The sequence below is a fragment of the Chiloscyllium plagiosum genome, unplaced genomic scaffold (genome assembly GCF_037043375.1).
Source record: "Chiloscyllium plagiosum isolate Xiang-an unplaced genomic scaffold, Cpla_swu_hap1 HiC_scaffold_18, whole genome shotgun sequence".
Lineage (NCBI taxonomy): Eukaryota > Metazoa > Chordata > Chondrichthyes > Orectolobiformes > Hemiscylliidae > Chiloscyllium > Chiloscyllium plagiosum.
This window is the reverse complement of record NW_028270156.1, coordinates 76072137-76085903: the sequence shown is the minus strand read 5'-3', so window position 1 is coordinate 76085903 and position 13767 is coordinate 76072137. Positions and strand designations below refer to the sequence as shown.

Sequence of the window (13767 nt, the reverse complement as noted above, 5' to 3'; positions counted from 1 at the left end):
AACACTGAGCGTAATCCAGACATTACTACTCTCAAGGATCTCCTTTTTAAGTTCCTGCCTAACTCTCCACAATCTCCCTTCAGAATCTCAATCTTTTCCCTTCCTATGTCATTGGTTCCAATGTGTACAATGACCTCCTGCTAGCCCCTCTCCCCCTTGAGAACATTCTGTACCCTCTCGGAGACATCCTTGATCCTTGCATCAAGGAAGCAACACACCATTTTCATTTTTTTGCTGCTGGCCACAGAAACGTTTGTCTATACCTTGGACTAGAGAGTCCCCTAATACAATTGATCTCTTGGAACAACATACCCCTTATTATATTAGAGCCAGTCTCAATACCAGAAACTTGGCTGCTCATGCTAGGTTCCCCTGAGAATCCATCATCCCTTACATTTTCCAAAACAGCATACTTGTTTGAAATGGGGATAGCCACAGAAGACTCCTGCACTACCTCCCTACCTCTCTTACCTTTCCTGGAGTTAACCCATCTATGTAACTGTATCTGAGACTTTCCCCCCTTTCCATAACTGCCATCCATCACATTCCCTTGCTCTTGTAAATTCCTCATTGCCTCTAACTGTCTCTCCAACTGATCCATTCGATCTGATAGGATTTGCAACCAATAGCATTTATTGCAGATATAATCCTCAGTAACCTGTAAGCTTCCCCTAAACTCCCACATCTGACAAGAAGACCATGTCACTCTACTAAAGGTCATTTTTGCTTATTTCAATCTACATACCCAGAAAACAGCACCGTCTTATTCATCTATAGCAAAAATGCTTCAGGTTAAATTAATACTTATGGCTTATATTTTAAGTTTAATCAAGAGACATTTCTCAATAAACATATAGTCAAGAAAGAACCACTCTACTCACTACTGCAGATTTACTGTAAGGCCACATTTAAAATATCCACTTATCTGTTTCTGTGCTGTGACCTCTCCCAAACAGGTTCCTCCAAGATCAGTTGTGAATTTCACTGTTTGTTAATTTTCCCAGATGCACTCTATGTCCAGTGATACATGAATTCAAACAGCAAAGGCAGTAACTGTGTAGGTTCACTGCTCTGTCAGTTAGCAATGTAGGTTTCTTTCTCTCTCTCTCTCTCTCTCTCCTGCACTGACCTCACCATGTGTTTCCTTTGTCTGTTCCTCTCCCTTTTACAAGTGCTGTTGTTTTGAGGGTGTTTTTCTCCAAAGTTCCAAAACAATGCAACAGCATATAAATCAGTAATTGCTGCTCCTGGAATTCGAGGAAATCACTTCCAACACCTAAAGTACTTCAAAAAAGGAGCAGCTGTTATCGTCAGAAATTTTTCCCATCCTGCATCTTGGATTACCCAGAATCCTCTTATCTATCCCATTGTACTCTGAGGTAACCCTCTTTGTCCTGCACTGCACCTCCAATTTTGATGTAATCTGCAAACTTACTAATCATACCTCCTGTGTTCACATCCAAATCATATATATATAAATGACAAAAAGCAGTGGACCCAGCACCAATCTTCGTGGCACATCACTTGTCACAGGCCTCCAGCAAAAACAACCCTCCAACACCACCTTCGAGCCAATTCAGTATCCAAATGGTTAGTTCTCCCTGTAATCCATGTGATTACCAATCTACCATGAAAAACCTTGTTGAATGCCTGACTGAAGTCCATATAGATCACATTCACTCTGCCTTCTTAACCCTTTTCATTACATCTTCAATGAACTCAATTAAGTTAGTGAGACACAATTTCTCACTCACCAAGTCTCATTAGTCCTCGCCTTTTCAAAGCCATGTGAATCCTGTCCCTCTGCACTCCCTCCAACAACTTGCCTACCACTGACATTAGACTCGCCAGTCTATTGTTCCCTGGCTTTTCCTTACCACATTTAATACAGTGGCACCACATTAGCCAACTCAAGTTTTCTGGCACCTCACCTATGGCTATTGATGATACAAGCATCTCAGCAAAGGGTCCAGAAATTACTTCCCTAGCTTCCAACAGAGTTCTAGTGTACACCTGATCAGGTCCCAGGGATTTATCCACCTTTATGTATTTTATTGAATAATTAATAAACTAACAAGTGAAGAAGGCTCCAAAAAACCTTCATCCTTGAAGACGGGATGCCCAGCATATCAGTGCAAAAGATAAGGTGAAAGTGTTTGCATCTATCTTCAGCCAGAAGTGTTGACCCTTCGTGACATCCTTCTAAGTACCTCAGAAATACAGATGCCAATCTGTAGCCAGTTCCATTAACTTCATATGATCTGAAGAAACAGCTGAATTTACTGGATAATGGAAAGACTATGGGCCCTGGCAACATTACAACAATAGGACTGAAGACTTGAAGACTCTGGGACTTGCTGCATTCTAGCCAACTGGTTCAACACAGCCACAACATTGGCATCTATCCAGTAACGTGGAAAATTATTCAAGTATGTCATGTCCACAAAAACTAGGACAAATCCAACCCACCAAATTATGATCTCATTCATCTACTCTTGATCATCAACAAGGTGATGCAAGAAATCACAAACATTGCTACCAAGTGGCATTTGCTCAGAAATGACATGCTCACTGATGCTTAGTTTGAGTTCTGCATGGGCTACTTAGTTACTGAACTCAATACAGCCTTTATCCAAACCTTGACAAATGAGCTTAACTCCACAAGGGAGGCGAGAGTGAAATCCCATGGCATCAAAGTAACTTTTAACCAAGTATGACATTAAGGTGGGCTAGCAAAACTGGAGTGAATGAGAATTAGGGGAAAACTCTGCACTGTTTGGAGACATAGCCAAAAGCCATATAGAATCATAGAATTTTACAGTATAGAAGGAGGCCCTTTGACCCATTGTGTCAGTACCAGCTCACAAAAGAGCTACCCAACTAGTTCCATTCTCTAGGCCAAACTCTAAATTCATCACTTTCGAATACATGTCCAGCAATTTTTTGAAATCTTCTACGGAATTCACCTACACTACTCTCCCAGGCAACAAATTTCAAATCCTAATAACTCTCTAAGTAAAGTAATTTTTGGGAGGTCATGTTGTGGCTGTACAGGACATTGGTTAGGCCACTGTTGGAATATTGCGTGCAATTCTGGTCTCCTTCCTATCGGAAAGATGTTGTGAAACTTGAAAGGGTTCAGAAAAGATTTACAAGGATGTTGCCAGGGTATTTGAGCTATAGGGAGAGGCTGAACAGGCTGGGGCTGATTTCCCTGGAGTGTCGGAGGCTGAGGGGTGACCTTATAGTGGTTTACAAAATTATGAGGGGCATGGATAGGATAAATAGACAAAGATTTTTCCTTGGGATCGGGGAGTCTATAACTAGAGGGCATAGGTTTAGGGTGAGAGCGGAAAGATATAAAAGAGACCTATGGGCAACTTTTTCACGCAGAGGGTGGTAAGTGTATGGAATGAGCTGCCAGAGGATGTGGTGGAGACTGGTACAATTGCAACATTTAAGAGGCATTTGGATGGATTTATGAATGGGAAGGGTTTGGAGGGATATGGGCCGGGTGCTGGCAGGTGGGACTAGATTGGGTTGGGATATCTGGTCAGCGTGGACAGGTTGGACCAAAGGGTCTGTTTCCATGCAGTACATCTCTATGACTCTATGACTCATCTCACTCCTAGCTCTCTTGCTGATAATCTTAAAATTGTGACCCATAGTGACCCACATGTCAACTAGAGAAAACAGAATATCCTTCTTTACCCTGTCATAATTTTGAATACTTCAATAAGGCCACGTCTTAATTTTCTCTGCTGTAAAAAGAATAAACCTAATTTCTCTAATCTTTCCTTGTACCTAAATTCCGTCTTTCCTGGTATTGTTCCAGTAAATCTCCTTTGCACACTCTCCAGGATTTTAACATTTTTCCATAAATAAGGTATCCAAAACTGAACACGATACTCCAAATGTGGTTTGACCAATAATTTGTAGAAGAGCAGTGTCACATCCTTTCTTTTTGTACTCTATGTCTCTATTTATAAGTCCAAGGGTCCTATAAGCCTTATTAACAATTGTTTAAATTTGCCTAGCCACCTTCAGAGAATTATGCACTTGTGCCTCCTATGATCTCCTCAAAATTGTTCCATTGAGCCTTTGTTGTCTCTCCATGTTTCTTCTACCGAAATGCATTAGTTCACATATCTCTGCATTGAAATTCATCTGCCAGGTGCATGCCCATTTGGTCAACTTGCCAATGTCTCTCTGACATCACTCAGTATCATCCTCCCAATTCACTATTGCCCTAGCTTAGAATCATCTGCAAATTTAGAGATTTTAACCCAACACCTATTTCTAAATCATTTATATAAATTAGAAAAAAGCAAGAGTCCCTACACCCTTTCCTGGGGAATACCACTTTCAACTTGTCTCCAGACTGACAAGTGCCTACCCTCGGTTTCCTATCTTTTAGCCAACTTCTAATCCCAAACGTCTCTCGTTTTCTAACCAACCTACCATGTGGCACCATATCAAATGCTTTCTGAAAGTCCAAAAATAATGCATTCACAGCATCATCCACTGATTGTGTCACATCATCAAATAACTCGATTGAACGAGTCAGGTGTGACCTGCTCTCGTCAAAGCCATGTTGACTGTCTAATATTAACTTACTTTTCTCGAAGAGTACATTTAATTATTCCATATTACAACCGCCATCAGTTTCCCCACTGTTGCTGTCAAGCTGAAAGGTCTGGAGCTAAATTCTGATTGTTGTGATATTGTTTAGTCATTTGTTGATAAACCATTTACGCTAACTTGCAAAGACACTTATAGCATTTCTATTCATCGTAAGATTACTTGCTTTGTTCAATGCTGAACAAATTTTAAGAGCAAGGGAAAATTTGATCCCTAAATATGATGTATTTTGCTGACCCTCTGGAAGGTGTGATGAAGGGTGATCAAATTGGACCTAAATTGCTTCTTACACCAATTATTTTCTTTAATATGCATAATAAGTTGATGATATACTGCTATGGCATCCACATTTTTCTTTTGTAAACTTGTGCACAGTTTTTTTTTCTTTCCTACTGAATAAATATACCAGAAATATTGACTCCCATATAGCAAACAATCTGTATTACAAATTCCATAAATCACATCTCAACACTGTTTTGTAGTTTACACTTTTGTGAAACAAATTTTATCTTATTGAGTTTCGCCCACAAATGATTCATAACCTGGAGACTGTGCCAAATTAACTGATATAAAACACTGAATTGCAGGTGACCAACACCTTATGGGACCTCAGTAGCTCTTACTGAGTTTTGAGTAAAATGCGAACAAGTAGGGATGCATCAATATGGATCCTTATACTGACATTCACATTCCCTTATGGCTCAATCACCTTAGAATGTAAGAATATTCTGTTAATATATTGATTTTTTTTGTGAATGAGTTATCTGACTTTACAAGTATTGAATAATTTAAAAAACGTTTTTCAATCTGTGCATTGGAATTTGGCGCTTCTGCTTTGTAGCAAGTCTGTGTTAAATATGAATGACATTGTGATAGCTTTCTATGTTAGTCCAGCTACAAAGGAATATTTACAGTGAGCTTTAAATCCATGGTCAGTTAGAAAATCGATTGCTGATTATTGCATAAAATAGTTAATTGGCAAGTTTCCAATTACTTTCTCGTAATTGTTTAACTCTAATTCTCTTAATTGCTCTGATAATTATTAATGTTAGTGTGGTTGTTTTTAAATGAATAAATTTATTTACAGATACATGAGAATTGCCTTTATTTACATATCTGATTAAATAACAGTTTTCTTTGCAACTCAGTTTTTTTTCCTAACTAAACCTGGCAGGTTCAGGTTTATTGATTTTTATTTTTAGTATGTTACTGTCATAAAAACAGAAAAGGTAACAAGCCAGGCAACATTTATGGAGTGAGAAACTGAATTAATGCTTTGGATTGATAATCTGTCTCAGAAATAGAAGCTGTGAGAGATGTACAGCTTTGAAGCAAGAAATACAAAGAAAATGTGCTGGAAATATTCAACAGGTCTGGCAGTATCTTTGGAGAGAGAAATAAAACCATGTTGTAAATCTGAGTTTTATTTAGAACTAAGAAAAGTTAGAAATGAAGTTGATTTCAACATGTGAGAGAAGGGAAGAAGAAAAGGAAAGATCTGTGATATCGTGGAGGATGGAAGAGAGACTATGTGAGATCAAAGTTAAAAATCACACAACACTAGGTTATAGTCCAACAGGTTTATTTGAAAGCACTAGCTTTCGGAGCGCTGCTCCTTCATCAGGTAGTTTTGAAGCAGGACCATAAGACTCAGAATTTATTTTAAAAGATTCTACAATCCCAGTGTTGTGTGATTTTTAAATTTGTCCTCCCCAGTCCAACACTGGCTCCTCTCCATTATGTGAGATTAGAATGTATTGTGCAAAGGGAGTGGCAATGGGACAAGTAAAGAAACGAAAGGTATGTCCAGAGGAACTGAGAGAGAAAATACCAAGAATAGCTGCTTTTTGAAAGCAAAGGAAAAGTAAGCAAGAAGAAGGCACAGTGGTTAGCACTGCTGCCTCAGAGCGCCAGAGACCAGTTCAATTCCCGACTCAGGCGACTGACTGTGTGGAGTTTGCACGTTCTCCCCGTGTCTGCGTGGGTTTCCTCCGGGTGCTCCGGTTTCCTCCCACAGTCCAAAAATGTGCAGGTCAGGAGAATTGGCTGTGCTAAATTGCCCGTAGTGTTAGGTAAAAGGGGTGAATGTAGGGGTATGGGTGGGTTGCGCTTCGGCAGGTCGGTGTGGATTTGTTGGGACGAAGGGCCTGTTTCCACACTGTAAGTAATCTAATCTAAAGGAGAGAAAAATACAAGCAGCAAAGGAAAAAAAAAACAATATAGGGCAGAGGTTACAACCTATAATTGTTGAATACAATATTGAGTTCAGAAGACTGTGCCCAATCTCAAAATGAGGTTGCATTAAGCCTTATTGGGATGTGCAGGAAGCTCAGGCTTTAAAGCATGTGCAAAGCAAAGGGAAAAAGGAGCATGGAAAGAATAAAACAATGTCTACAATATGATACCGAACAGTAGTGAATAAATTACCTCCTCTATCTAGTCGCATGTTCAGCATATTGGAAGTTGAATTATTTTTCTTTCTGTATTTTCTGTTTTAACACAATAACAAACCAGATAAAATAAGCGTAATGTATAAGGCCAGGAAATTAACACCAACATATAAGTGTATCTTTTCCCGTTTTATGGTCTCCATAGGTTTTCCTACTATTGAAAGCAACTGATAGGTCTGAGAGCAATATTCGGATTGTTGTGTTCTTTGTTTAGCTATTTGTTGAAGTTTTTGTTTTATTATCTGATCAACTGTTTGTGCTCGCTTGCAAAAACACATTTTTGTTCATCATAAGATTATTTGCTTTGTTCAATATAGAACGGATTTTAGGAACAAGGGAAAATTTGATATCTAAATATGATCAGTTTTGCCAACCCTCTGGAAGATGTGATCAAGTATGAAATTTGGACCTAAGTTGCCTCTTATACCAGTTATCTTCTTTAATATGCAAAATAAATTGATGATATACTGCTATTGCATCCATATTTTTCTTTTATAAACTCGTGCATGAATTTTTCTTTCCTACTGAATAAATAAACCAGAAATATTGACTCCCATATAGCAAACAATCTGTGTTACAAATTCCATAAGTCACATCTCAGCACTGTTTTTAGTTTACTCTTGGAGTAAAACAATTTTATCTTATTGAGTTTTGCCCAGAAGGCACTTGTAACCTGGAGACTGTGCCAAATCTTCTGATATAAAACATTGAGCTGCAGGTGGCCAATACCTTGTGGGGATCTCAGTAGCTTAGATTAAGCTTTGAGTAAGATGTGAAAATATTAGCAGTCAAGCACAAGGTTTAGCAACAAAAGGAAGATGCATGGCTCAATTTAATTTTGTTGGTTGGGGAAACAATGGGAGATATGCTTTGCTTCCATGGGTGAAAGCTGATCAAACTCAGTGCAGTGCTGAGAATGTGGTGCTGGAAGAGCACAGCAGGTCAGTCAGCATCATGCCTGACCTGCTGCGCTTTTCCAGCATCACACTCTTGACTCTAAGCTCCAATATCTGCAGTACTCACTTTCGCCTAAGTGCAATGCTGGCCAACCCGCATAGGTACTCACAGATTACAGTTGGAGAGCGAGCACTACCTACTTGGAATTGTCTCTTCTGGTATCTTGAGAGTTGGAGAAGAAGGGGAAAGCTTCCAAACATGACTAGGGAGCATCAGTGTACAAATTAAAGTAACAGCTGACACAAAAGTATGACTCATAATTCAGATCCAGTAACAGAGGACTAGAACTGAGAAGGACAGCAGAGAGGAAGGAAGATCTTATCTACCAAAAAATACACAGGTACCTGGACATGTTAGGAAACAATTGTGCTCAAAGTAGGGTTCTCTAGATGGATGACCATTGTTATGGCAATTGTATGACTCTGGTATGTTTGGATTGTGGAAGGAAACGGGAGCATCCAGGGTGAAATCCACACAGACACGGAGAGAATGTGCAAACTCGACACAGATCATCGCCCAACGCTGGAATTGAACCTGGGTTCCTGGCACTGTGAGGCAGTAGTGCTAATCACTGAGCCACCATGCTACCCAACTTGGGCACACATTCGCTGAGGCCTCACTTCATCCACACCTTATGGCTGCCAGTTGGTGGCCAACCCACCCCTTGCAAGAAGTGGAACCTGCAACTACTTCTCCCTGAATTTGAATCACGGCTGGAAACACTCTGACATTCATTTCATAATCCTGAAATTAACATTAGGTGTTTTAATGTAGAAGTTTAGTGATCGGTAATCAGGTGATTTACTAGATTGTTATCATTTCACTTTATTGATTATTCTAGTGGGGTTTAAAATAAAATGATATCTTAAAGTAGGGGACAGTAAATTTAAATGCATATGCTATTCGTTAACAGACAACAAATTGCAACATTTTAAGAATATAGGAGTGATATATGATTAATAGAGCACTATTTTAATAGCCTAATGGTTAAGCATCTTGCCATAATTTTGTAACATGAGATAGTTCATATTATAATATATTTTATGTGGAATTCATCAGTCAATTGTAATTTGTGTTTGTCTTTAGATGGAACAACAGGACACCTTTTTCTTGACAAGTCAGTGGTACTATTTCCAGAACTGACGTCACCTCAATATTTTACAAGTAAGAAATAAAAACAGAGAATACTGGAAATATTCTGCACCCTGGTGCAGAATTCTGCACCAGCATCTAGCGAGTACTGGAAGATATTTTATCATCTTTTGAGGTAGAATGAAGACATATCTGAAGCACTTATGGAACTGATACAAAACTCGCTAGGTGAAACAGAGTTAACATTTAATTTTGAATTAAGAGGAGTAGTAATTTTTTCACTCAAGGGGCAATGAATCTTTGATATTCTTTATTCAACAGAATGGACTCTCCATCATTGGATATATTTAAGGCTGAGATAGTCAGATTTTTGGTCACTCAGAAGATTAAAGGATGTATGGGAAAATGAGGCTGAGGCAAACAAAATGATTGTATTGAATCATAGAACAGTCTCAAGGACCTGTATGATTTATTTATGTTCCTATTCCTTACGTTGATTTGATCTTTCATCAGAACTGGTAATGCTTGGAGATGTGACATGATTTCAGCTGAGGGAAAGGGGAGAGGGTAAATGACAAAAGAATTAATGGTGCAAGGCAAACTCTGAAGGTAATGAGAATATAAAGGAACAGAAGATGGGTCCAGAGTAGATGTAAAGCAAAATCACCACAGCCTGTATCCAAAAACTCAGGTGATGATCTGAAACCTTTGAACTCAATGTCATGTCCAGGAGATTATGAGTCCGCAAGACTGTACAGTGTTTCATTTGAAAATGAGATTCCATTCTGTGAGCTTAGATGAGCTCCAAAGCTTTAATTTAAACAGTGTGGGAAGCCAATGACAAGAAGACCAGCACGTGAGTAGAGGGAAGAATTAAAATGGCAGCCCCCAGAAGTTCAAGGGTATACTTATAAACTGAGCTGAAACGTTTTGGATAATTATGAGCCAATTTCCACTCATCCTTTGCCCCCACGTGGCCCTTCTGTGACATTTCACTGACTTACTTGACTCGGTACCTGATTCTTATCTTGATTTAACTTCCTGAAGCCTCATTTCTTGGAAGACTTTAATTTACTTTCTTATTTTTGTTGCATCAGTTCCATAACAATGCTTCAGCTATGTCTTCGTTTTTCCTCAAAGGATGATAAATTGTCTTCCAGTACCTGTAGTTGACAACCTTATTCATTCCATTTCCTAAATTTTTGCTTTCACCTACTTCCATCACCTTGAGAATCATAATAGGCTTCCCCTTGCCCTCACCTCTCCAAAGCATCCACCTTCTAACTTGCCCATGTCTGCTTTTGACGAATTTTGATCCACTCGTTTCACTGCTTTCAGTATGATACAACTAAAGAAATCTTCTTCATCCTTCTCTATCTTTCTCTTCGCTGTTCTTTCAGACTTTTGAAAGGCCCATTTCTTCCTTGAATATCTGGCATGCTCCTCAGTCGCCCCCAATATTCCATTTTCACCAGCAAGTGCAGGAAACGCTGCATCAGTCACCCAGTGCCCAAGGGTCCAAACCACATTCCAGGTGAAACAATGATTTAGTATATTGTGTCATTACTGTGCAAAACACCTTCATTCAATTGGAACTCGAGACCCGCAGCAAAAATCTTAACTGCCCTCTGAAATGATCTAGCAAGCCACTAATTTGTATTGACCACTGAAGAAAAGAGTCCAAAGAAAGGAATGAAACCAGTCAGAGCAAGTGGCATTGACTAAGGCACTGGAAATGAAAACAGAAAACACAACACAACAAATTGAATGCAGAATACAGGGCTAAAGGCAGGATTCTTGGCAGTGGGGAAGAACAGAGGGATCTTGACATCCATGTCCATAGATCCCTCAAAGTTGCCACCCAAGTTGATAGGGTTGTTAAGGAGGTGTATGGTGTGTTGGCTTTCATTAGGAGGTGGATTGAGTTTAAGAACCACAAAGTTATTCTGCAGCTCTACAGAGCCCTGGTTAGATAACACTTGGAATATTGTGTTCAGTTCTGGTTACCTCATTATAGGAAGATGTGGAAGCTTTAGAGAGGATGCAGAGGAGATTTATTAGGATACTGTCTGAACTGGAGGCAAGTCTAATGAAGAAAGGTTGAGGTGGCTAGGGTTTTTCTCATTGAAGTGAAAAAGGATGAGAGGGGCCTTGATAGAGATATACAAGAAAAGGAAAGGCATATATAGAATGGATAGTCAGAGGCTTTTTCCAAAAGCAGAAATGGCTATCACAAGAGAGCACAATTTTAAGGTGATTAGAGGAAGGTTCAGGGGAAATGTCAGAGGTAGGTTCTTTATACAGAGAGTGGTGGGTGTGTGGAATGCACTGCCAGCAGTTGTAGTAGAGTCAGATACATTAGGGACATTTTGGCAACTCTTGGATAGGCACTTGGATGATAGTAAAATCAAGGGTAAGTAGGTTAATCTGATCTTAGACTAGGATAAAAGCCGTAGGGTCTGTACTGTGGTGTTAACACTGTGATCCTCTAAGGTTCTCCATATTATCATTTATAGGCTAGTGTCATAATTGGAAGAGCTGTCTCACAGATGAGTCAAGCAATACTCACAGTTTCATGTCAATATCCTAGACAATGCCATTCCTGGGTATGTGAGAGTGGCAGCACGGTGGTATGCACTTGGAAGTATGTTGTCCTGCACCTACTCAGTTTTTGACTGTACGCAAAGAACAAAGAAAATTACAGCACAGGAACAGGCCCTTTGGCCCTCCAAGCCTGTGCCGATCTGAATCCTTTATCTAAGCCTGTTGCCTATTTTCTAAGGATCTATATCCCTTTCCTCCCTGCCCATTCATGTATCTGTCTAGATACATCTTAAATGACGCTGTTGTGCTCACCTCTACCACCTCGGCTGGCAACATGCTCCAGGCACCCACCACCCTCTGCGTACAGATCTTTCCATGTATGTCTCTCGTAAACTTTTCCCCTCTCACCTTGAACTCATGTTCCCATAGTCATTCAGTCCCCAACTCTGGGAAAAAGATTTTTGCTAACCACCCTGTCTGTCTGTCTGTACCTCTCATGATTTTGTAAACCTCAATCAGGTCCCCCCTCAACCTCCATCTTTCTAATGAAAATAATTCTAATCTACTCAACCTCGCCTCATAGCTAGCACCCTCCATACCAGGCAACATCCTGATAAACCTCCTGTGCACCCTCTCCAAAGCATCCACACTCTTTTGATAATGTGGCGACCAGAACTGTATGCAGAACTGTATATCATTCCACATATGGCCAAATCAAAGTCCATAAAACTGTAACATTACCTGCCGATTTTTGTACTCAATACCCTGTCCAATGAAGGAAAGCCTGCCTTATGCATCCTTGATCACTCTATTGATGTGCATTGCCACCTTCAGGGTACAATAGACCTGAACGCCCAGATCTCTCTGGATATCAATTTTTCTCATGGCTTTACCATTTACTCTTAGTATAGTTCGCTCTTGAATTGGATCTTCCAAAATGCATCACCTCACATTTGCCCGGATTGAACTCCATCTTTCATTTCTCTATTCAACTCTCCAATCTATCTATATTCTGCTGCATTCTCTGACAGTACCCTTCACTATCTGCTACTCCACCAATCTTAGTGTCATCTGCAAATTTGCTAATCAGACCACCTATACCTTCCTCCAGATCATTTATGTATATCACAAACAACAATGGTCCCAACACAGATCTCTGTGGAACACCACTGGTCACAGTTCGCCATTTTGAGAAACTTCCTTCCATTATTACTCTCTGACTCCTGCTGGCCAGCCAATTCTCTATCCATCTAGCTAGTACACCTGGACCCTATGCGACTTGACCTTCTCCGTCATCCTACCGTGGGGCACCTTATCAAACACCTTACTGATGGCCATGTTTATGACATCTACAGCCCTTCCCTCATCAATCAACTTTGTCACTTCCTCAAAGAATTCTATTCATTTGGTGAGACATGACCTTCCCTACACAAAACCATATTGCCTATCAATGATAAGCCTATTTTCTTCCAAATGTAAATAGATCCTTTCCTTCAGTATCTTCTCCAGCAGCTTCCCAACCATTGATGTCAAGCACACCGGTCTTTACTTACCTGGATTATCCTTGCTACCCTTCTTAAACAAGGGGACAACATTAGTAATTCTCCAGTCCTCTGGGACCTCACCCGTGTTCAAGGATGCTGCAGAGATATCTGTTAAGGCCCCAGCTATTTCCTCTCTCGCTTCCCTCAGTAACCTGGGATAGATCCTATTCAGACCTGGCGACTTGTCCACCTTAATGCCTTTTAGAATATCCAACACTTCCTCCCTCCTTTGCCAACTTGACCTAGAGTAATCAACATCTATTCCGATGCAAAGTACTCGTTAAGAATCTCACCCATTTTCTCTGACTCCACGCATAACTTTCTTCCTTTGTCCTTGAGTGGGCCAACCCTTTCTTTAGTTATCTTCTTGCTCCTTATATATGAATAAAAGGCTTTGGGATTTTCCTTAACCCGGTTTGCGAAAGATATTTCATGACCCCCTTTAAGGCCTCGTTTCAGATTCGTCGTACTTTCTATTAGAGATACTATTAGATTACTTACAGTGTGGAAACAGGCCCTTCGGCCCAACAAGTCCACAC

General features: G+C 40.0%; 1 protein-coding gene across 1 annotated transcript in view; it reads left to right on the top strand.

Annotated features, from left to right (window-relative positions):
- Positions 1-5244: 5244 nt before the first annotated feature.
- The window catches only part of LOC122558122 (uncharacterized), a 112122-nt gene continuing 103599 nt past the window's right edge, over positions 5245-13767 (top strand). Inside the window, exons 1-2 of the mRNA XM_087996201.1 lie at positions 5245-5358; positions 9135-9212. Coding sequence (XP_087852327.1) covers positions 5280-5358; positions 9135-9212 — 157 coding nt within the window. The 5' untranslated portion in view covers positions 5245-5279. The remainder of the gene's footprint in view (positions 5359-9134; positions 9213-13767) is intronic.